A 25728-nucleotide genomic window follows, 5' to 3' on the forward strand; every position below is an offset into this window, starting at 1 on the left:
GTCCGTTTTTAAGGCTAGTCAGATGACTCTGGTTTCCCCTCAAGAAACATTGTCCTCTCTAACTTAAGCGTACTTGTAAAATATGCTACATATATGTAACTGGTTTTATTTTGTATTACATTTCAGGTTGACTGGCTGCTGGTGATATTTTAATAAATACGTTAGTGGTGCTAGTTATATCTAAAACAGACTGCCTAGTATTAGTCCAGTCAGTGCCGTAGGACTTTCCATAATGTGTTGGATGTAATAGCCCCCATGCATTCATCTATAGATGAGTGCAGAAACATAGCTGCTAGGCATTGCTGAGGAAAAAAGGTATGTGACTGCTGTGTCTAACTTAGATACCTAATTTGTTTATAGGCATATTCCCTTAGAGGAAGATTTTGGGTTGTTGCTCATCATGTCCACCACTTCCATTCTAATTTCCTCACTCTTAGAAAGGTCATGAAGACAAGATCGGAAGAATATTCATGTTACAGAAGATGCAAAGAAGTATATGATCTTATGCTGAGCCTTGTTCACATTTCAAAGAACAAACATTTGCTAGGACATATCTTACTAGCTCTACTGTTGCATTAAAAGGCAACTTTCATTTTTTTCCAAGATACACTGCTTCTATTCTTACAGAAAAATTGGCCCTAAAACTTTAGGGTTCATCTTTGATGCTAAATAACATTTACATAGATTGCAGCTTGAACATTGCAGAAAAGTCTATATAATTTGAAAAACTAAAATTAATGATTCAGTAGTAAGTAGGTACATTTGTAATGTAGCTGTTGCACACAGCACAGTTAAATTGTTAGGAATCCTTATGGAAAAGCCACTGGGACAATTTGGCTTTATCCTCTTAGTGTTTATTGATAGCAGGAAGTGTTTAATCTGATACTTTTTTCCTTTTAAAGAAAACTTTAATAAGGTCATAGGATGCCCAGATAACATTCTGATTAGGTCAGAATTACTTACTATTAGCTTGTGTGATGCAGTCTACTTTTCAAAGCCAATAATTTTGACACAGCTTGTCAGTCAAGTCACAGATGGTAAAAGGTAGGAAGATTCTGTGTAGTTTGGAATTCCTGCTCATGATGTCATCTTAAAATTTAAGGTAGAAAAATTCCTCACATGGGTTAACAAACCAATGGATGAAGAAGCATCACAGGAATCGTCTTCTCATGACAATGTGCATGACACTTCCACAAGTAGTGATTCAGAGGAACAAGACATGTCTGTTAAAAAAGGTGATGACCTACTGGAGACTAGTAATCCAGAACCTGAACATTGTCAGACCGTATCTTCAGCTAGTGAACTTGAAACAGAAAACTGTGAAGGAGACAGCTTGGTAGCAACTGTTCCAGATGAGCAGGATTGTGTTATTCAAGAAGTACCAGATTCCCTCCAGGCAGGAACTGAAGGTAACACTAAATATACTTCAACTTGCTAATGAATTTAGATAAATTTTTTTTCATTAATATGTTTTTTCTTAGTTTTCACTTGTGAATCTTTTGTACCTAAGGAGTCACTGCTATTTATTTTTAAGTGAGAGAAGGCATATTAAGTGTACATGTTCTAACTGGCTATGACTTAGCACCCACAGCACTCCTCACTCTTGGCTGAGCGAACATGATCAAGTTGAAAAGGAAAGACTGTTGGGAGCATTGTGCCTACAGACCACTGTCTGCAGTTCAGCTTGGCCTCTGCTGCTACTCAGTTCCACGGGCTAAAGGTGACCATCCTTTGCCCTCTACACATGTGGTGTAGCTTTGGTTTACTTTTTCCTTTTTTTTTTTTTTGGAGACAGGGTCTCATTCTGTCACCCAGGGTAGATTGCAGTGGTGCGATCACAGCTCACTACGCCTTGACCCCCAGGGCTCAAGCAGTCCTCCCACCTCAGCTTGAGTAGCTGGGACTACATGCACATACCACCATGCCTGCCTAATGTTTTAATTTTTTTTTGTAGAGATCCAGGGTCTCACTATATTGCTCAGGCTGGTTGCCAGAGGTTCAAGCAATCCTCCCACCTTTGCCTCCAAAAGTGCTGGAATTACAGACATGAGCCATCATGCTCGGACTGTTTTCTTTTTGATATTTTTTTATTTTGTGTGTGTGGTTAATGATGGTCATGTGTTTTTGATGGCACATTAATTTAAAAAGTATTCAGAGTAGTTGGCTCTAATGAATGAACTGAGTAATACCTTCAATTTATGCACTTTTGTATTAGAATTTTTATAACAAAAGCTCTTACATAGTTTAATAATGGTATTATGAAACATTATATTTATTGTGATCATCATTTTTCTTAATTTATTACTATGGAAAATAACTTGAGTCTTGTTTTTTTTTTTTCTTAGTGCAAGTGTGGTTGCGTGTGTATCTCTGATCTTTCTATCACTTATTTCTTTACATTCTAAACAGCATACCTATAGTAGTTTACATTTCTTTTATTATCAATGTTATAATAACTGATGTTCATATGACATTTGTAGGTTTCTGAAATGCTTTTATGTGCCTTATTCTCATTTAATCTGTAAGGTAGCCCAAGGAAGTAGGTGGAATTATTTTCCCTTCTGGAAATAACAGAAAGAAAAGCTGAGAGAAATATAAAAATTAACCCAAGTAAGTGGCATAGCTAGGACTCATTACCAGCTTCTCCGATTGCTAAGTCCCATTTTCCTGCACTACCCCACTTCCATGAACACCAGTTCTCATGATGTTGGTTGTTCTTACCTGGGGTAGTACCACCTTCATAGAGGCATTTGGAAGATGCTGGTTGTTAGAATGACATTAGAAATTCTGGCATTTAGTACTCAGTTACTTAATGTTAGGTCATGTACAAGATGGTCTTGCACAATAAAGAATTATTCCACCCACAATGTCATTATACTCCCTGTTGAGAAATAATCACCGTACTTTGCTATTGGTGACACTTTTGGGGATGGGAAGATCTGACCTTACTGACTCATGATGACACTTTTTACTATTTACAATGATAAGATAAATGTATTAGGACATAGCCCAATCCTTGAGGACCATTTGAGTGTGTAATGGAGTCTTATTCTTTGTTAGCCATCACCTCTTGTTTTTATACTTAACTCTGAAAAAGTCTCATCTGTCTATGTTGTTGCTTCTAATTTGCTGAGGACTGAAACCAAATAACCAAACTGATAAAAATTAATTAAGGAAAAAATCAGTCTCTGAATGAATGAGATCGTTTTCTATGGAATAGAGCTGGTGACCCTTGTTTCAGGTTCTCAGATGCCAGGTGACTTTGATGTGGCTGAGAGCTAGAGCCTAATCTAGTCCTTGATAGAAAGGAAATGTTTAGATTCTGTAATTCACCACATAAAGCAGTATCTTGGCTAACAGAAGTAATAACTTTTATGTCTATAGCAGTATTTCTACATATTTCCTATCATTGCTGTGAATTAAGTTGGTTAAATACTACTCACTAACTAATTCATTCTTTTTTCTTTTTTTTTTTTTTTTTTTTTTTTTGGAGACAGAGTCTTGCTCTCTGTCACCCAGGCTGGAGTACAATGGCACATTCTCAGTTCTCAGCTCACTGCAATATCCGCCTCCCAGGTTCAAGCGATTCTTCTGCCTCAGCCTCCCAAGTAGCTGGGATTACAGGCGCCTGCCACCGTGCCAAGCTAAGTTTTTTTATTTTTTTTATTTTTTCAGTAGAGATGGGGTTTCACCATGTTGGTCAGGCTGGTCTCAAACTCCTGACCTCAGGTGATCCGCCTGCCTCGGCCTCCCAAAGTGCTGGGATTACAGATGTGAGCCACTGCGCTCTGCCCATTCATTCCTTTTATAGGAATTAATAATTGGAGCTTAAAGAGCCTCGGTTACTTTTCCAAGCTTACAAAGCCAATGAGTAGCAAAGTGCTGGCAGTGATTGAAACCAATGGCATTTCCATCAGGCTTTCCTATTTCTCTGGGCGTGTCATTATATACATCTTCTGCTTGTAATTATTTGGTGTGGCTTCATTTTTAGATAAACTCATCTGTGGTACTAATTTTTTCTTAGCATCTATATTCTTTATTATTTTAGCTGAAGTTAAAAAGAAGAAGAACAAGAAGAAGAACAAAAAGGTGAATGGTCTGCCTCCTGAAATAGCTGCTGTTCCTGAGCTGGCAAAATACTGGGCCCAGAGGTACAGGCTCTTCTCCCGTTTTGATGATGGGATTAAGTTGGACAGAGGTAAAGTATATATGTATTTTTTAGCTTTATTTTGAAACCATTTAAAATTTACAGAAAGTTGTAAGAATAATACAAGGAATGTTCATATCCCCTTTCCCAGATTCAGCTGTTTTCAACATTTTGCCCCATTTACGTTCTCATTCTGTCTCCATTTGTATGTGTGTGTATCTTTTTCTGATCAGTACTTTCATGCCCATACTCCTTAATACTTTAGCGTATATTTCCTAAGAACAAGTATATTGTTGTTTAAAACAGTAAATTATCAATTTAACATTGTTCCAATATTATAATCTACAGTTTATACTCTAGTTTCATCAATTGTCCTAATCTTGTCCTTTATCACATTTTTTTTTCCTTCCAGTATAGGATCATTTATTGCATGTATTTTTCATGTTCTTTAGTTTCCTTTAATCTGGAATCTTTCCTTAGCCTTTTTTGTCTTTCATGACTAACATTTTTCAAAGGATCAATGGCCATTTATTTTATAGAATGTCCTTCAATTTGGGTATATATATGTGTGTGTGTATTTTTAAAACTTCAGATTTGGGTTTAATCTGTATTTGTAGCACCTTAGGATAGATAGCAAAAGCGATTGATAAGTTATTAAATGGAAAACCTGATCAAGAAATACCTAGTGCAGAAAGACACAATTTAATTAATTAACTTTGCAAGTTTTGAATTCTTTCTCCAACTTTCCTGCCGTGATCTGCAACAACTTACTTAACTCAGTCTTGCAGACTGATGCTCATTTTCATGTTGGGGTTACCTCAATATTGGTTTTTATTAACTATCAAAATCAGAAGTTCTTGATCTATGATGGAATATCAGGGGTTCTCCAACCCTTTTAAAACAATTTGCAAAATGCTGTGTATTGGAAGAAGAAGTACATAGGAATTTATAAGGAGAAGTAAGAGTGGAAAACACTTGCAATTATATAAAAGTGTATATTCTTATTTTTCCAGTATCGAAGAGCCATTTAAAGTTTGGTAAGGGGAGGCAACAGGAAAAATTAACACACATTATTTTTATTTATTTCTTTTTCTTTTATTTTATTTTTATTTTTATTTTTTTATTTATTTATTTTTGAGACAGGGTCTCACTCTGTCACCCAGGCTGGAGTACAGTGGCACAATCTCGGCTCACTGCAACCTCCACCTCCCGGGCTAAAGCAATCCTCATGCTTCAGCCTCCTAAGTAGCTGGGATTACAAGCAAGCACTATCATGCTTGGCTAATTTTTTGTAGAGACAGGGTTTTGCCATGTTTCCTGGGCTCAAGTGATCCACTACACCCAGCCCAGCACATCATTTTGTTCAGATAAATGTCTTTCTGAAAAAATGTGAATTTTTCCTACTAGGAAAGAAGGAGGTCAGTATTCTGTTTCCTCTAGAATGGACACAGGACCTCATTTCTGAAAATGATGAGGGCTCTGCTCTTCCTGTTCTTCTGCAGCCCTGTTGCCTTTTGCTATCAGCTCCTGCTTTTTCTGACCCTTTAAAAACATGCAGTTTTGGCCAGGCATGGTGGCTCACACCTGTAATCCCAGCACTTTGGGAGACTGAGGCAGGTACATCACTTGAGGCTAGGAGTTCAAGACCAACCTGGCTAACATGGCAAAACCCCATCTCTCCTAAAAATACAAAAATTGGCTGGGTGTGGTCGCTTGTGCCTGTAGTCCCAACTACTCAGGAGGCTGAGGCATGAGAATCGCTTGAAGCCAGGAGGCAGAAGTTGCGGTGAGCCAAGATCATGCCATTGCACTCCAACCTGGGCAACAGAGCAAGACACTGTCTCAAAAAAAAAAAAAAAAATTTCCGTTTTTTCTGGAGTGTCCAATACAAATCCAGGCTATTGCTTCAACCTTAGGAGTGAAATTATTGGGAAACTCAGTGGAGTGTGAGGAGCTAGCCAATTAGAGCAGCTAGTTCTCTATTTTCCACAGGAGTCAGTAGTTAAAGCCTCAAACAGAAACATCAAAATTGTAATTCAGTTATTGCAAAGATGGAGGTACACAGTATTACAAGAGAATTCGGTTAAGAATGAGGTCATCATTTCTGTGGAAATTGGGAATGGTGCTGCTTTTTGTAACAAACTTTGAAATTTTTTTCTTTAAAACTGGGTAATTTATAATTTTTTAAAAAGGGAAACTAAGCTTTTTAAAAGTATGTAAGATATAGTAATGTTTGCTATGTTTATGCTTGCCTTGGCTTCTTGAAATTGAACATGTTAACACAAATATTCTTCCTTTGCAGAGGGCTGGTTTTCAGTTACACCCGAGAAGATTGCTGAACACATTGCTGGCCGTGTTAGTCAGTCCTTCAAGTGTGATGTTGTAGTAGACGCATTCTGTGGGGTTGGAGGAAATACCATTCAGTTTGCCTTAACAGGAATGAGAGGTAATTAGCCATCAATGGGAGAGAACTATTTTATGTCCAGTTTATTCAGTAAATGTTTCGATTTTGCTACAGCCTATCTTACTGAGATTTAATATATAATTAATAATTTAATATGAAATGATATAATAGCTAGCATATATTAAGCATATACTTTGTATTGCATACTGGTGTAAATGCTTCCTACAGTTGACACTTGGACAATACAGGTTTGAACTGCATGAGTCCATTTATACCCAGATTTTTTTCAGTAAATAAATTGGAAAATGTTCTGGAGATTTGTGACAATTAAAAAAAAAAAAATGCAGGTGAATCCCCTGTAGCCTAGATACATTGAAATAATTTAAAAGTTAAGAATGTCATGAATACATCAAACATATGTAGATACTAGTTTGTTTTATCATTTGCTACCATAAAATATGCACAAATCTGTTGTAAAAAGTTAAAATTTGCCTGGGCACGGCAGTTTATGCCCATAATTCTAGCAGTTTGGGAGTTAGAGGCAAGAGGAGCACTTGAGGCCAGGAGTTTGAGACCAACCTGGTCTCTAGAAAAAAATTTTAAAATTGACCAGGCACAGTGGCTTATGCCTGTAATCCCAGCACTTTGGGAGGCTGAGGTGGACAGGTCACCTGAGGTCGGGAGTTTGACACCAGCCTGGCCAACATGGCGAAACCCCGTCTACTAAAAGTACAAAAATTAGCTGGGCGTGGTGGCATGCACCTGTAGTCGCAGCTACAGGAGGCTGAGACAGGAGACTCACTTGAACCCAGGAGGCAGAGGCTGCAGTGAGCTGAGATCATGCCACTGCACTCCAGCCTGGGCAACAAAGTGAGACTCCATCTAAAGAAAAAATTTAAAAATTAGCCAGGCATGGTGGTGTGTGCCTGTAGTCCCAGCTACTCAGGCTGAGATGGGAGGATGACCTGAGCCCAGAAATTGCAGGCTGCAGTGGTGCTGGAGTGCACCACTGCATTCCAGCTGGGGCAACAGAGTGAGACCCAGGCTCTTAAAAAAAATTATAGGCTGGACACGGTGGCTCATGCCTGTAATCCCAGCAGTTTGGGAGGCCAAGGTGGGCCGATCACTTGAGGCGGGAGTTCACGACCAGCCTGACCAACATGGAAAAACCCCATCTCTACTAAAAATACAAAATTAACCAGGTGTGGTGGCGCATGCCTGTCATCCCAGCTACTCAGAAGGCTGAGGCAAGAGAATTAGTTGAACCCGGGAGGTGGAGGCTGCAGTGAGCCGAGATCATACCACTGCATTCCAACCTGGGCAACAGAGCGAGACTCCATCTCAAAAAAAAAAAAAAAAAAAAAACCTACCTTATCAATAAATACAGTACTGTAAATGTATTTTCCTTATGATTTACTTAGTAAGAGTTTTTTTCTCTTAAGTTCCTTTATTTTAGGAATACTATGTATAATACATACAACGTACGAAATATGTGTTAATTAGCTGTTTATTGATGAGGCTTCAGGTCAACGGTAGGCTATTAAAAGTTAAGTTTGGGGAGTCCAAAATTATACACAGATTTTTGACTTCACAAGGGGTCAGGGCTCCTAATGTCCATGTTAAGGGCCAACTATATGTATTAATTTATTTAATCAACAATCTTGTGAGTTATGTCTTACTATCTGTGCTTCACAGATAAACTGAGACATAAAGAGATGAAATAACTTGCCCAAGATTATACTGACACACCTACTAACTTGAAGCCAAGATCATAATATTTTATAAAACCAAAAATACCAAAACGGGAGAGTATTGAACAGTAGACAGGGAGTCCCAGCCTTTGTACTCACTATCTTTATGACTTTGGACATCATTTAACCTTAATTTAAAGGAGACATTGAATTTAGATGACCTCTGTGACACCTTTCAAAAAGCTTTAAATTTCAGAGACTACAAATTATTTAAATACTACCTCATTGTCATATAGTATTTGTTGCTGGACTTTGGGATCACAAGAAGGAAAACCCCTACCACTGTGTAACTGCCAGTGACTGTGTCCAGTAGGTAATGTGCTTTTCCCCGGGGAAAAACTGGGTTGAAGAAGTTGAACATTCTGCCCAAACTGATATAGCTGGGTCATAAAACAGGGGGGTTTTTGTTTGCTTCTTTGTTTCTTTGTTTTGTTTTTAGACAGTGTCTCACTATATCTCCCAAGCTAAAAGTGTAGTGGCATGATCAGGACTCATTGCAGCCTTGACTTCCTGGGCTCAAATGATCCTCCCATCTCAGCCTCCCAAGTAGCTGAGACTACAGGCATGTGCCACCATGCCCTGCTAATTTTTTTTAAATTTTTGTATAGACAGGATCTTGCTGTATTCCCTAGGCTAGTCTTAAACCCCTGGCTTTAAGCAGTCCTCCCCTTGGCCTCTAAAAGTCTGGAATTACATGAGCCACCACAGTGAGACAAGAAGCAGAGTTTTTATTTCGTTTTCATTCTGAAGATGCATATTTTTAAATATCTTCATATTATACATATCAATGATAGTTTCATTTCAACAGATTTCTACTGAATCTCATTAATTTATATGAAGTTAATGTTAAGTAGGAAGCGTAAGATGATTTTGGAAAGCACGTAGTAGCTGTAGAAAAAAACAGACTCAGTCCTTGCTCGGTTTAGTCAGAGAGACTGACTTTAATCAAGTTGCACTGAAAATGATCTTATCGCCTTGCCATTACATAGATTTTTAAGGTCAGTGCTGATGAAATGTGGCCCCTGTTTTAATACTCCTATGCTCCAAGGCATGATATTTGCTAACTTTACATGGTCTCCTGATAGCCTAGAGATAAGCTATTTTCATGTTTACTAGAGTAGTGGTTATTTTCTTTTTTCCTTGAATTTACTATTTACTACTAAAGTTCTTCTCAGACTTTGCCAGATAAGCCATTCCTATGGGCTAAAATCAATATTTATTGCCTAAAAAATGGTTTTTCCTTAAAAGTTGTAAAATGTTTCTTCATTTTGGCCTTACATCATAACACAATGATTGAAACACCTGCTCCCTGATAAAGTAGCAAAGAGATGTGAAAATTTTCTCAGATTTATTACTCAGACCATCTATATATTGGTATGTATTTCTTTTTTTTTGAGATGGAGTCTCGCTCTGTTGCCCAGGTTGGAGTGCAGTGGCGCAATCTTAGCTCACTACAACCTTTGCCTCCCGGGTTCAAGTGATTCTTCTGCCTCAGCTTCCCAAATAGCTGGGACTACAGGGGCCTGCCACCACGCCCAGCTAACTTTTTTATTTTTAGTAGAGATGGGGTTTCACCATGTTGACCACCCACCTTGGCCTCCCAATGTGCTGGGATTACAGGCGTGAGCCACCGCCCTTAGCCCATAGATTTGTATTTCTAGGAGTATAGATCTTTTGCCAAGGCTTTCTGTATTTAGTGCACATTTACTAAAGGAAGATGTCTAATGTGGGTCCCGAGCTAAAGGGACTAACACTTAGAGATTGCCAGCCTCTGGGGAAAAATGGAGGCAGACAGCAAACCCCGTGGCCTTCCCAGTGCTGTCATGACGTAACTTCTGCCTTTGCAGCATGTGGTACTGGAAACTCAGGAACCCTCCAGCATGTTCAGGGTAGTGGAGTCCCATAACTTGCCCCCTGAACCAGAAGTGGTAGTTCACAGGTGTTCCATGCATGTCAGTTATCAGTACTCCTCCTAGTATGCCCCTAGGATGGTTGAGCTAATTACATTATGGCAGGGAATTCAAAACAATTAAAGTATAATTGATTTAGTGCGTTTGTGTGTACATATGTAAATATACACATATAATCAATTACACTTAACTGTTTTGAGTTCCCTATCATAAATGTATGTTCATGTGTGCTCATATACATACTCATATAATCAGTTATGCTTGAACTGTATGTGCGTTTATACATTTACATATATATGCAACATACATACAAAAAGATGGCATTGCATATAGTTGAGATTATCCTTTGTGCCAGATTTATTTCCACTCAGATAGTTGCTGTCTGTGCATAACTGAAGGGTTAGGGAATCTGTAAAGTTTTGCATGTTGCTGTTGTTAAAGATATCTTTCCCCTTTGTATGTATTCCAGTAGTTTAGCAACAGTACTGCCTGGTAGAACTTTTTGCGATGACTTATATGTTCTGTATGTGTGCTGTCCAATATGATAGCCACATGTGGCTATTAAGCAGTTGAGGTGTGCTAGTATGACTGAGGATTAACATTTGTCAGCTTTTTTTTTTTTTTTTTTTCAGTTGTGGGGTGGAGGTGTTCGGTCTGTCACTCAGGCTGAAGTGCAGTGGCACAGTCTCAGCTCACTGCAGCCTCCTCCTCCCAGGCCCAAGTGATTCACTTAAACCTCCTGAGTAGCTGGGACTGCTGGCACATGCCACCCCACCTGGCTAATTTTTTGTGTTTTTGATAGAGATGAGGTTTCAAACTCCTGAGCTCAAGGGATCTACCCGCCTCAGCCTTCCAAAGTGCTGGGATTACAGGCATGAGCCACCGTGCCCAGCCAGCATTTCTTTTATGTGATAGATTGAATGCTTCCATTCTTATTAGGCCTAAAAGTCTGCCTTCAAAAGAAATACAGATGAAAATAGGATTAACTGAATAGATTTGATGTTGAAAGTCACTTTTTCTTTTGAATTTTTAGTATTATCAGCATATCTTTCCCTGTCTCTGAACTATAAATATAACAGACTGAGCAGCTGAAAAGGATCTTTTCTCTTACAAATGTGAATGTTAGTTTATTTAGAACCGGAAAAACAGCATCATAAATGTATGATTTTGCAATGCATTATAATTGGTGCTTATATTTATTGTTCAAGTGATTTAGCACATTATTTCTCAAAAACGTTAACAAATTTGGGAACTAGCATTTTCTGGAAAACAACTACATTTCCATGACAACCACGCTGTAAGCGTCACTGTTCCACTTAGCCCTTTCAAATAAAGAATACTGCCATTAACACTGGTGCACATGCAAGTGTACTGAGTAGTTTAATGCAAAACATGGATAGGCTAAAATTAAATTATGTCTATGTTGCTAATTATAAAATTGGAATAAAGTAAATGAAAGTCCATTTGGTGAAAACATAATATTATCTGTTTCCTCTACCTAAAATGTCTCATTCAACATTATCGGCAGGTGTGTTTTTTTTGTTTTTTTTTGTTGTTGTTGTTGAGACGGAGTCTCCCTGTGTCTCCCAGGCTGGAGTGCAGTGGCGTGATCTCGGCTCACTGCAAGCTCCACCTCCTGGGTTCACGCCATTCTCCCGCCTCAGCCTCCCAAGTAGCTGGGACTACAGGCGCCCGCCACCACGCCCAGCTAGTTTTTTGTATTTTTAGTGGAGACGGGGTTTCACCATGTTAGCCAGGATAGTCTCGATCTCCTGACCTCGTGATCCACCCGCCTCGGCCTCCCAAAGTATCGGCAGGTGTTTTTACACTTCTTCTTCATCACTTGGCTATATAAGTTTGTAAAAATGTGTTTTATTTTGGTTTTCCTTAGAAGTTGTCGAATTTGTGTTCATTTGGGCATTGCTACATTTTGAGGAAGTTTGTCTTTTCCAAAACCTAGCATTACAGGCTGTCCATACAGTGACCTTTTCAAGTGTTTCCTGCTCAGGCTGTAGCACAGCACAGTGGTGGCCACATATTTGGCACTCAGTAGATATTTTGTGGCAAGTATTACCACTTGCTTAGGAAAAGCTGTAGAATGAGACAAGAAAGCCAAGACCTGCAGTCACATTTTCTTGGTACAACACAAGTGAATCTTTCTAATTTAAATAAAAAATTTAAACGGAAGTCTATATATTGGGTATATGTGGCCAAATGTCTCCTCCTCTTTAAAAAGAGTTCTTATACAGAAGATGACAGACTATTCAAAAGATAAACTATCTTATATAAGTAATAATCAGTGTCAATTAACTCATTTTTTTCTTTTCCCATTTTTAGTGATTGCCATTGATATCGATCCTGTTAAGATTGCCCTTGCTCGTAATAATGCAGAAGTTTATGGGATAGCAGATAAGATAGAGTTCATCTGTGGAGATTTCTTGCTGCTGGCTGCTTGTTTAAAGGCTGATGTTGTGTTCCTCAGCCCGCCTTGGGGAGGGCCAGACTATGCCACTGCAGAGACCTTTGACATTAGGACGATGATGTCTCCTGATGGATATCCTTTGGAAGTCTTAAGAGTTTACTGAAACAGTGATTGTGGAGAGAAAGGAGCATGAGAGTGAGAGAAACAGGGAGTGTGGGAGGGTGGACGGGGTGGCTCACATTTGTAATCCTAGCACATTGGGAGGCTGAGGCAGGTGGATCACCTGAGGTCAGGAGTTCGAGACCAGCCTGGCCAACATGAGAAATCCCGTCTCTACTAAAAATACAAAAATTAGCCGGGCATGGTGGCACGTGCGTGTAATCCAGCTACTCGGGAGGCCAAAGCACAAGAATCACTTGAACTCAGGAGGCAGAGGTTGCAGTGACCTGAGATCGCGCCACTGCACTCCACCCTGGGGAACGGAGCGGGACTCTGTCTCAAAAGAGAGAGAGAGATTGGCCAGGCACGGTGGCTCACGCCTGTAATCTCAGCACTTTGGGAGGCCGAGGCAGGTGGATCACGAGGTCAGGAGATCAAGACCATCCTGGCTAACACGGTGAAACCCCGTCTCTACTAAAAATAACAAAAAAATAGCCAGGCATGGTGGCACACGCCTGTACTCCCAGCAACTCAGGAGGCTGAGGCAGGAGAATCGCTTGGACCTGGGAGGCTGAGGTTCCAGTGAGCTGAGATTGCGCCACTGCACTCCAGCCTAGGCGACAGGGCGAGACTCCATCTCAAAAAAAAAAAAGAGAGAGAAATTAGTGATGAGACGGAATATTACCTAACAGCATTTGGTAAATTCTAGTTTATTTTACATAAAAAGCAAGATGTAAAAATTATGTGGGAGTCGATCTCCAAAAGTGATGACAAATATGAGGTCATGTTTCCCTTGCTTGCTATTCGATTTTACCATTATAAAACAAGGACTAGAACACAAAGATTGGACTTATTGTCTTGTGAATTGGGAATTTCCTCAAAAAATATCCCTGCAGTTTGTCGGTAACCATTCTATAACTCTTCAGTTGACACTGATGCTGGCTAATTTGCTGTGTATCTTCCCATTTTTCCTGTTACTCTTCCAAGATGTCAAAGCAAAACCTTATTTCATGGAGTAACATTTGTTATTTGTCCCTTTCGCTACCTGCCACTCCACAGTAATCATCTGTTTGACTCTTAACAGGAAACATTTCTAAATTGCTATTAAAATTTAGAGTGTACTCCGGGGTGTGGTGGCTCACGCTTGTACTCCCAGCACTTTGGGAGGCCAAGGCAGGCAAATCACTTGAGGTCAGGAGTTCAAGACCAGCCTGAACAACACGGCTGAACCCTGTCTCTACTAAAAATAGAAAAATTATCTGGGCATGATGTTGGGCGCCTGTAATCTCAGCTACTCAGGAGGCTGAGGCAGAAGAATCGCTTGAACCTGCCTGAGTGACAGAGCAAGACTCTGTCTCAAAAAAAATAATAATTTACAGTGTAAATTAGCTGGGCATGGTGGCACATGCCTATAATCCTGTAGTCCCAGCTACTGAGGAGGCTGAGGCAGGAGGATCACTTGAACCCAGGAGGAGGTTGCAGTGAACTGAGATTGCACTACTGTACTCCAGCCTGGGCAGCAGAGCCAGACCCTGTCTCAAAAATAAATTAATAAGCAGAGCCAGACTCTATCTCAAGAATAATAAGTAAAATCAAAAATTAAAAAATAAAATTTAGAGTGTAGACTACGATGGCCATGGTTACTTTATTCTTTACTGGGAATACGTGGTATTGTGCTTTCCTATTTCCTATTCTGTTTTTCAATAATTAGGAAATGACAGAGAAAGGATCTGTATTTCTGACTCTTGCCTAGTACCTACCACTAGGATAATTGAAATCGATTTAACTATTAGTCTTTGAATTATCGATACAGTATTTTGCTGAATTACAAAATTTTATATGTAATTCTCTTTTAGGTTCCATTAAAGGGTTTAAGTTTTTGCTTTTTAGTTACATTTTGAAATACATTTGAGTTACGATAAGTAAAACATACCTCTTTCTGATTAGAAATTAGCTGCTGTTTTCGTTATTTTTCCTTAACTGCTGTCCACCTTTGAAATTTTCAGACTTTCCAAGAAGATCACTAATAATATTGTTTATTTTCTTCCAAGAAATGCTGATATTGACCAGGTAAGCCATTACTGAAAAACTTCCATGAGTTTCTGTCTTAACTGTTACAAGTACAGTAAAAGATACAGGACGTTTCCTTACCAGAGAATGTGTTTTTGAGTAGTCCCTGACTCACTGTTCTTAGAAAACTGGAAGTATCTGGAAGTTATATTAAATGTAGACAGGCTCATTTGAGTACTTGAATAATGAGAGGAAATCACTGTTTATCATGCAATTTATGCTGATTAACTTTTTCTAGTTACATTAACAGTTTCACAAAGAGAAAGTTAACTTTTTCTTTAACTTGTGTTTTTGGTTTATTTCAAAAACTTTCCAGAATTGGAGTTGGTGATTCATGTTTTTTGCCTCTAGAGGGAGTAATGACACTAGGGAATAATGAAACCAAGAAAGACTGAGATTTCAAGTGTATTATTTTATTATTATTATTTCAAGTGTATTTTTTTGCTATCAAATTTAGATCAGATTACAATGGGAAATCAACTTTTTTTAAATGAAGAAAATGTATCCATATGTAGGAACTTTTTAATGACAGGAGACAGTACTAAAAATTTAGAGAAATCACAGTTGCAAAGAAATTGACTTTTTTTTGTTAAGGAACTTTTAGAATGTTACAACAACCTGAATTTACAGATGGTTTGAGTTCCCAAGTGTGTCACAGTCTGCTGTTTGAAACTCAGGCTGTATTTTTCTCATAGAAATGTCTGTGAAGGATAGTTAATTTCCCATCCAGGGAGATTGTACTCTTAGATAATGTTTATATCATCCTAAATAGCATGGACTCAATACAAATACAACTTATCTCAAATATTTCCATGTAAGAGATGATGCTAATTGTTTTCTGTATCTAGTGAAATGTTTTTCTAGGTCCCTTATTACCTCAATCTTCTATTCCTTTTTTCTCTTCGGAGATGATTCCAAGACATGCATTTCTTGCTAAGAACTCTAAGAACTGAGTAATTTAGAAAAATATCTTTTTGTGAGAGGCTCTTTGGAGGTAAGGTATATACCTTACTGTTTGAAATTGCTGTTGAAACCCAATAACTAATATTTATTTATTTATTTATTTATTTATTTATTTAATGGAGATAGGGTTTCTCTCTGTCACGCGGACTGGAATGCAGTAGCATGATCATAGCTCACTGCAACCTCAAATTCCTGGGCTCAAGTGATCCTCCTGCCTCAGCTTTCTAAAATGCTAGGATCTCAAATCCAATTCAGAAAGCCCAGAGTAAACATATTTTATCTGCTTGATGCCTGTATCTTGCCATGCTTTCCTTTCTTTCCTTGGACAGCCAGAGAATTCCAACTAATTCTAGCTTTGGATTTACCATGCTTCACAAACATGAAAGGTTTCTCTTTTAAGTGATAAACCTATTGAATATATTAATAGATAAAATAGATAAAAATCTCTGAACAGACAAGGACTTAGTCCTTCCCAAAGGAAGATGCAGGCAGCAATTATCAAACACCACCTTTGTGTGAAATCCTTGTGGGTGGAATCTCTGACATAAGGAATCTTGTCTCTTAGCCCAAGGCAAGAACGAAGAGAGGAAGTCTGCTGGTCAATACAGAGAGCAGGGCAACATTAAGCAACATCCCTAAGAATTATGTTTAAAAAATGAACTGTATTATGTTAATTCCTGGCCTTTGTCTAGCAGACACACTCTACCCTTCCATGGCTTCCCCAGGCACATGTCATGGTAACATTTGGGCCAGGCAAACCCTACCTACTTTATTTCCTCATAAAGTGGAGAAGTTTACAAATTAACTAATAATTAAATAAACCCTAAGTATAAAATTGATGTTAGATTTAATAATGGGATTCATCTCTCTTTTTTTTTTTTGTTTTTGTTTTTGTTTTTGTTTTTGAGACAGAGTCTTGCTCTGTCACCCAGGCTGGAGTGCAATGGCATGATCTCGGCTCACTGCAACCTCTGCCTGCCTCCCGGGTTCAAGCGATTCTCCTGCCTCAACCTCCCAAGTAGTTGGGACTACAGGCGCACACCACCACGCCCAGCTAATTTTTGTATTTTTAGTAGAGACGGGTTTCACCATGTTGGCCAGGATGGCTCGATCTCTTGACCTCTTGATCCGCCCACCTCGGCCTCCCAAAGTGCTGGGATTACAGGCATGAGCCACCGCGCCTGGCCCTCATCTCTCCTTAGTTGGCAGAGTACTTAAAACTCCAATTGTCTTTTTATATTTTGTTCTATAATGTCTAGGAAGGGAAACGTTCCTCATTGTAACAGTCACTTCTAATAGTTTATTTTGGTAGATAGGTAGGTAGATGGATAGATAGGTCGATAGGAATGAGGTATTTATAGGTCATACTTCTAAAACTTATATAAGAATAGAATTGTAAGTATTTGAATAATGAACTGTTTGTAAATATGAAAAACTATTAGGTAATATTGTTATGTGGAAAATGTTTTAAATATAACTAAATTCAGTTTATTAGCATTTTTGGTGGTTTTGGCTAAATACAATAAAAATGTATCACAGATTTATTTGCAAATATTCTAAGTAATTATAGTATCTGTGTATTTAATAAATGGAAGATTGGGCCCTAACTGGTTTCTAAATATTCGATTTTTTTAATTTGTGTGAAATTTTTCTGAATTAAGTTAATATAGTGGAAATCTAATCTAATGGTAGCTCTCGTATAAGTAGAGAACATTAGTCCAGGTTTAGGAACCAGAAGCATGAGAGAGTAAAAAGAAGGCTAAGAACTGGATTGGGCTTCTGGTACATGTTGGAATAGTAGACTCCAAGCTAGTTACTTGAAAATAGCCTTTACAGCTCATAGCACTCCACAGTGCGTTCATTCCTACCACACTAACAATACCCTGCATTCATACACTATACATCTACAGCATAGGAGCTGGCATACATGCTTAGGTAGGGTGTACAGTGTCCTCTTAGCCATTTCATTGACTCATCATGAGATTCTGGAGCAGTATGTTTCTGAAGCACCTGATCTCATTGGTGGCTAAACTATGGAGGTATGGAGATTTGCCTGGTCATTCTGCCGCACAGCGACAGTCTTATTACACCTTGCTGTCTCCCACTGACACAGTGTTCGTTACCAAGAAGAAACAGATTTATCTGTTACCACAATATTAGCTCACCATGAGATTGGAGCAATAAGTAGAATTTGACTCTTTCAGTAATTGGTTCCCAATTTTTTTTTGAGACAGCCAGGCCAGAGGACAGTGGCATGATCACGGCTCTCTGCAGCCTCCCAGACTGAAACGATTCTCCCACCTCTGTCTCCCGAGTACCTGGGACTACAGGTGTGCACCACCACACCTGGCTAGTTTTTATATTTTTTTGCAGAGATGGGGTTTTGCCATGTTGGCCAGCTATTCTTCACCTCAGCATCCCAAAGTGCTGGGATTACAGGCATGAACCACTGCACCCAGCCTGGTTCCCAGTTTTTTTGTTTGTTTGTTGTTTTGTTTTGTTTTGAGATGGAGTATCTCTCTGTGGCCCAGGCTGGAGTGCAGTGGCGTGATCTCAGCTCACTGCAAGCTCCGCCTTCTGGGTTCACGCCATTCTCCTGCCTCAGCCCCCCGAGTAGCTGGGACTACAGGCGCTCACCACCACGCCCAGCTAATTTTTTTGTATTTTTAGTAGAGACGGGGTTTCACCATATTAGCAAGGATGGTCTTGATCTCCTGACCTAGTGATCCGCCCACCTCAGCCTCCCAAAGTGCTGGGATTACAGGCGTGAACCACTGCGTCCGGCCCAGTTCCCAGTTTTCTAGACCAACTCGATTCTTAGTGAAATCACTGCTTAATCATACACTGCAATTCATGATAAATATGTGATCAGTTCCTAATATTTACTAGCCAGCTTTTCCCTTGGGAAGTTTGCTGCTGCACAATTAGAGCAGAATCGTTTGTTCTTAAACCGTATATATTGTCATGCTCTAGAGGGGTTGTGGGACTGATTGGCCTCATAGTTGACTTGGGAAGACACAAATGCAGTTTTGCTGAAATGCTTCTAAATATAGCTTGTATCTCCTTCACTTCTGTGGGTAACTTTTCTCACTAAATGATGGAGATAGAAATTAGAGGGATACCCAGCTCTTCTGCGCCACACAGTGCTATCTGCCAGTGCTGTACTGATAGCCTGTGCTTCCTGTAATTTGTTGAACAGTCTTCATGTTTCCGGTATCTGGTTCTGAGAATGAGTGAAGGACAGAACTTAGTGAACTGGTTGGTTTTGGATTTCGGTGGGGTTTTTTCCTTCTTTGGAGACAGAGCCTCGCTCTATCCACGAGGCTGGAGTACAGTCACATGATCACAGCTCACTGCAGCCTCAAACCCCAAGCTCAAACAATCCTCCTACCTCAGCCTTCAGAGTAGCTGGAACCATATGCACGGGCCACCACGCCTGGCTAATTTTTTTATTTTTTGTAGAGACAGGGTTTCACCATGTTGCCCAGGCTGGACTTCTAGGCTAAAGCAGTCTTTCTACTTCAGCCACCCAAAGTTCTGGGATTACAGGCATGAGCCACCGTAACTGGCCTGGTAGCCTCCTTTTAGGACACCAGTGTAAGTTAGCTTGTGATGCCTGGGAGAATTTTTTTTTTTTTGAGACAGAGTTTTGCTGTTGTTGCCCAGGCTGGCGTGCAATGGCCTGATCTCAGCTCATCACAACCTCCACTTCCCGGGTTCAAGCCATTCTCCTGCCTCAGCCTCCCAAGTAGCTGGGATTACAGGCATGCACCACTATGCCCGGCTAATTTATTTTTAGTAGAGACGGGATTTCTCCATGTTGGTCAGGCTGGTCTCGAACTCCCGACCTCAGGTGATCTGCCCGCCTCAGCCTCCCAAAGTGCTGGGATTACAGGCCTGAGCCACTATGCCCGGCAGCCTGGAAGAATTTTTTTTTTGACCTATCACCAGGTGTTCCTGTTGATGATGGTGGCTTTAAGATTTATTTACTTAAGCATAGAAATCTCATTTCTGTTTACCATGTGCAGAGAATGGAACTAATTTAATGAATATTTTTAAGTTTGAATGATGCCTGATTTTCTGCTGACTAAAAAATATTTTCTTCTTTCACCTCCCAGAGAACTTTTAATTACCAGAAATGTTTTCTCAACTTTGTTTTATTTTCGTGTGATTATTAGTTGGATCTAGCAGAAGAAAAGAGGACAAAAAGAACTAGTGGTAAGGCACTTACTTGGCCTGTGTGACATTAGGTTTGTAGTCACAGCCAGTATTTCAGATGCTTGCTGCTGCTAGCATTGTATTTGACACAGATCTGAAGGCCACATAAAATGGTCTTTATCTGGTACAATTATCTTCTACCCACATTTCTGCATATCGTAGATACAATCTCTTCCATGTAGTAATAGGGCATTTTTCAGTGCTCTGATGTTTCTGTGTCTTTCTTGTAGTAAAGTGTATCTGTGATTAGTAATTATTATATATTCTTCCAGTAGGATGCAGTTGGGAGGTTATTTTCTCTCATTCAGTTATCATGCACTTTTACTTTAAATTCAGTTTCTTTTGAAAAAATGCAGTTTTGCTCCGGGCACAGTGGCTCATGCCTGTAATCCCAACACTTTGGGAGGCCGAGGCGGGTGGATCACCTGAGGTCAGGAGTTTTGAGACTAGCCTGGCCAACATGGTGAAACCCCATCCCTAATAAAAATACGAAACTTAGCCGAGTGCAGTGGTGGGTGCCTGTGATCCCAGCCACTCGGGAGGCTGAGGCAGGAGAATCGCTTGAACACAGGAGGCAGAGGTTGCAGTGAGCCGAGATTGTGCCACTGTACTCCAGCCTAGGTGATAAGAGTCAGACTCGTCTCAAAAAAAAGAAAAAATGCAGTTTTGAATGTATATTTGATGCTTAAATCTTCTGTACTTTAACACCTTCATTGTGATCTTTTCTGTTTCTCCTTTCCCAGTCCCCAAATAACTTTACTGCCTGATGTCAAATCTAGTCGAGAGTTCAGTCCTTAATTCTAGTTTTGTTCCAAATTAATTGGGATTTATTTTAGTAAAATTAATATATTTAGGTAATATGCCAAAAAGTGGAAAGTAATCCAGAGCTGCTAATCTTTATCTGTTTCTACCTGCTGTTATCCCTCTCTGTGTCCTTCCTACCTCTCTTCCTCTCACAGTTTACTACATTCTAAGAAAGGGGAGGGAACCAAATAACATTTTGCCAGCTAAACCTTCTAGTGAAAAATAAGGACAGCTAGAAAATGGCATTCATTAAATTTGTCTGAAGCAAGGTTATTTTGCTTGAATTACTAAATTTATAGTCTTTCCAACGCCAAAATTCTAACTTTTAAAATATATGTAGTTGTGAAAATGTGAAAAAGTACAAAAAGGCCAAAGTTAGAAATTATTTGTAATCAGAACACATGAAAGTAACATGTTAAGTTAAAAAAAAAATTTGTTTCTAAACACTAAGTAGATAAGAGTTTTCTCACTATATTTTGTCACATAGGTTCACCCTCTTCTTCAGTATTAGGAACAATATTTGTTTTATTTGTCCATCATCTGACTCTCCCAACTAGAATGTAAAATTCATGAAGGTGGGGATTTTTGTTTGTTTTTTGCTATACTACACTACCTAGAACAGACACCTGTAAGCTCTCAATAATAGTTATTGAATAAAGTAATTCATGAACTCTTTTGCACAGACTTCAGAACTCAACGATTTCTGAGAAAACTCCCGTCTTACCTTCGTTTTTTATTGTAATCCCAAGCAGCCACATCTAGACAACCCTCTGAAAGCTGTTAAGAGATACAAAAAAAACTACCCTGTCTTCTCAGAAATTGGTTTTTGTGTAATCCTATATGGCTTATATAAGAAATAATAATTATATTTATAGTACCTTTATTTTTTTTTTTCAAGTAAACCTCAGAAATTTTTCTTTTCTTTAAAATGCTCTTTTAGGGAGAGAGACAGTATTCCTATTTTTTGGATTTAGAAAGCCAAAGCCTATTTTAATGGCTTTCTTAACAACAGCAAAAATGTGGTTTTTTGTTTGTTTGTTTGTTTGTTTATTTGTTTTTGGCGATGGAGTCTCGCTATGTAGCCCAGGCTGGAGTGCAGTGGCACAATCTTGGCTCACTGCAAGCTCCGCCTCCTGGGTTCACGCCATTCTCCTGCCTCAACCTCCCAAGTAGCTGGGACTACAGGTGCCCACCACCACGCCCAGCTAATTTTTTGTATTTTTAGTAGAGACAGGGTTTCACCGTGTTAGCAAGGATGGTCTCGATCTCCTGACCTCGTGATCTGCCCACCTCAGCCTCCCAAAGTGCTGGGATTACAGGCATGAGACACCACGCCGGGCCTAAAAATGGCTTTTTAAATTAATGCAGCAAATTATTGGTAGAACTGGGGATTTTTAAGTTATTTGTTAAAAGGCACAGCAGAAATGCTACATTTGAGTTACATCTCAACTCAAAGAAAAATTATTGTGGAAAAGTGATAAACTGTTCAAAATGGCTTTTATTGGCTAAAGACAAAATAACTTTTTTTTTTTTTTTTGCCCTTTCTTGTAAAAATATCAGACTGGCATAAAGATACCAAAATAGAATTTAAAACATTTATTCCTAATAATTGCTACTGTGAGTCTACTTGGCTATTTTTACATTTCTAGTTTCACTTTAAGTATTCCTTACCAAAAAAAAAAAAAAAAAGATAGTAGGGAGGGTGCGTTTAATCATTATAAGGGATACTACTGTATTTGACTTATTTTCACATAGTGTACCATGGAATGACTGGTTGATTATTCCCTATTTCTGTGTCTGTGACTTTTTACATACTCACTGGAAATGCACAATAAATCTTCCCTTCTACCAGAAGCCGGGGTGGTATGCATAATACCACTGAGATTACATTCTCTCAACCCTTAAAACCAAACCAGACTGACTGAGCACCTCTCTTGACAAAATCCACAACTATAATTTTGCTGATTACAGTTACAGAAAATGCTTGTTTCTTGTTGTTTATGCCTGTCCCTAATACTTTGGGTGTGCTTTTTTCTATTGCTGTGTCTTCTATTCTATTCTATTCTCTGATTGCCAAGGCTCCCCACTGCATTCTGCCTTCTCTTGATCTTTCCTCTTACTACCCTGAAAAACTGATCTCTGGTGAAATAATCATGAGTTACAAAGTAACATATTTGCTATTTAAAAGATTTCTGAGAGTTTGGTTGACAAAAGTACTGAACAAAAACAAAACCTTACCTGTATAAGAACTTAGGGTAAAACATTACTACTTTATAATGTACCAAGGTGAGTGCAAGCATTACTGTCATGGAACAAAAGAATCTTTAGCAGCTAACTGCCCCATTCCACTGTCAAATGCTGGTCATTTGGCTAGCATCCTTTTGATGCTAACTGTGGAGGTGGGGAAGGAGCAGTGCTTTCAGCTTCCTAATAAAGGAGTCAGTCACTATATTCTGGTAGACCTCAAAAAGAGCAATGTATTTTACCAAAATTGTTGTAGAAAGCATTTAAAATACATAAAGGGGCAACAGGTAGAAGAGGTGGTCCAAGGTGGGAGAAAAGAAAGGAGATCAGTGAGAGAAGGAAAAGTCACTAGAGGCTAGACTCCTCATGAGAGTAGGGATCCTGGCCTGGATCAGAGCTAGGATTATGTAGCAGGTACTCAGTAAATACTGTCGAATGAATGAGAGGGTGAGATGCAGACAGTAAGATGAACAGGACAAAGGCTTTCAGGAAAGGGAAATACTCTTTAAATATTTTTGTTAAGAAATAAACCTGGGGAGGAGGAGGAAAAAGGGTGAGAAAAATAGTAATAATATTTTAAAAATAAACCTAGGCCAGGTGCGGTGGCCTGTAATCCCAGCACTTTGGGAGGCTGGGCCGAGCAGATCACCAGGTCAGGAGTTCAAGACCAACCTGGCCAACTTGGTGAAACTCCATTTCTACTTAAAAAAAATACAAAAATTAGCTGGTCATGGTGGCATGCACGTGTAATCCCAGCTACTGAGGAGGCTGAGGCAGGAGAATTCCTTGAACCCGGAAGGCAGAGATTGCAGTGAACCGAGACCGCACCACTGCACACCAGCCTGGGCGACAGAGTAGGACTCCATCTCAAAAAACAAAAAAAATAAATAAACATGACTTTGGGAGACAGAGGTGAGAGGAATACTTAAGACCAGGCGTTCAAGACAAGCTTGGGCAACAAAGTGAGACCCTGCCTCTAATGTTTAAAAATAAAAATAAAAATTTTTAATAAATCTGATGTTTGGGAAGGATTTGTTCATTTTTTTTCTTCCTCTGAGTTCTTTAGCTATGGCATTGGAGAGATCAAGTCCTATACAACAGCGTAACACTATGAACTTTCCTATAATATCAAAAGGACCTGAAACAAGTATTCCTACCACCAAATACTGCATCGACGCCTGGGAAGTAGCAGTGAACATTTGAGATGCCTCGTTATTCAAAGGACTTAAAAGCCAGAGTCTTCCTATTATTTGACAAAACAGTACAAATGGAAGACTTTTGAAATTATGCTTATGTGTGTGTGTGACTTTCTTCTGTTCATCTTTTTAGGTGGCATCCTTAGCTGGGCCTGGAGGGCAAGTGGAAATAGAACAGAACTTCCTTAACAATAAATTGAAGACAATCACTGCATATTTTGGTGACCTAATTCGAAGACCAGCCTCTGAAACCTAACTATGCAGCAGTGTGAGAACCAAAGATCATGGAGTGGTCAAAACATTCAGATGAGACATTTGGCATGTCTTCCTGTATTCGCTGATATATTCTACCCATGGTCTTATATCACTGTATGAAATGGAAACTTACAGGACTCAAATATCAGTGAAATATTTTGAGATCTTTGAATAATTCCTTTAGAGGAATTATACAAAATTAATATATATGAGTTCTTTGTGGGTTTTTTTTTTTTTTTTTTTTTTTTTTTTGAGACAGGATCTCACTCTGTCACCCAGGCTGGAGTGCAGTGTCATGATCACAGCTCACTGCAGGTTCAACCTTCTGAGCTCAAACAATCCTTCTGCCTCAGTCCCCCCAGTAGCTGGGGCTTTAAGTGGGCACTGCCACACCAGACTAATTTTTGTATTTTTTATAGAGACAAGGTCTCACCATGTTGGTCAGGCTGGTGTCAGACTCCCTGGGCTCAAGTCAGTCCACCCACCTTACCCTTCCCAAGTGCTGGGATTACAGGCATGAGCTACTGTGCCCAGCCTTACGGATGTCCTTTTGAAGTATCTTTTTCACTCATAGAATATGAATACATTTATTTAGACTTTTTCTAGAACTTCCCTGTTTTCATGTCTTTGCTTCATCTGGAATTGGCTTCTTGACACCCTTTTATAAATTCTATGTTTGTAAAATTTCCATTGCGACATCAATACGAAATATATTTTGTAATATAGGAGTTTATATTCTTTTTTTATTAAAATGGCAATGAAAGCAAAAGGGATATGTGTTGCTTAATTATTCATCTAAAAAGTGTTGGGGCAAAAAAATAGTGACATACAACTCTGTCCATTGAAGGTTAGACCTGGGACTTCTATATTTTAATAATACGAGCATGTTAAACATTAAACAGAACATGATATTGGCTGGGATAAGATTAGAGAATTGAAATAAATTTGGGGAATTTCCAAGAAATACTGGAAAATTAGACTAGAAAAACAGCTGTTATATAAATAACTTTGTTGGAGTATGCTAATTTTAGTGTCTTGAAACTTTACAGTAGTAACTGAGCTGATCATTAAAGGTGAAATTACTTTTTCATTAATTCACACCTTCAAAATCTGTCCAAATGTTCTTGGTTTATAAACTTTATGTAGCATTCTTAAAGTCACTAGGGAGATGGCAGGTGAAGTAAA

The 25728-nt window shown here is 39.1% G+C and overlaps 1 protein-coding gene across 4 annotated transcripts in view; it reads left to right on the plus strand.

The window, feature by feature from the left end:
* TGS1 (trimethylguanosine synthase 1) overlaps positions 1–25312 on the plus strand; it is a 51180-nt gene extending 25868 nt beyond the window's left edge. The window contains exons 8-13 of one of the 4 annotated variants that reach the window (XM_005563334.4): positions 1103–1409; positions 4049–4198; positions 6450–6593; positions 12550–12766; positions 14785–14863; positions 24422–25312. In XM_005563334.4, the coding sequence (XP_005563391.2) occupies positions 1103–1409; positions 4049–4198; positions 6450–6593; positions 12550–12766; positions 14785–14863; positions 24422–24544 (1020 nt within the window). In that variant the 3' untranslated portion in view covers positions 24545–25312. Of the gene's footprint in view, positions 1–1102; positions 1410–4048; positions 4199–6449; positions 6594–12549; positions 12767–14784; positions 14864–16738; positions 17434–24421 lie in introns of those variants that run through there. The other 3 variants (XM_065519240.2, XM_005563336.4, XM_065519241.2) reach the window with 3 other exon arrangements.
* The last annotated feature ends 416 nt before the right edge of the window (positions 25313–25728 follow it).

This window comes from Macaca fascicularis, chromosome 8 (genome assembly GCF_037993035.2).
Source record: "Macaca fascicularis isolate 582-1 chromosome 8, T2T-MFA8v1.1".
Lineage (NCBI taxonomy): Eukaryota > Metazoa > Chordata > Mammalia > Primates > Cercopithecidae > Macaca > Macaca fascicularis.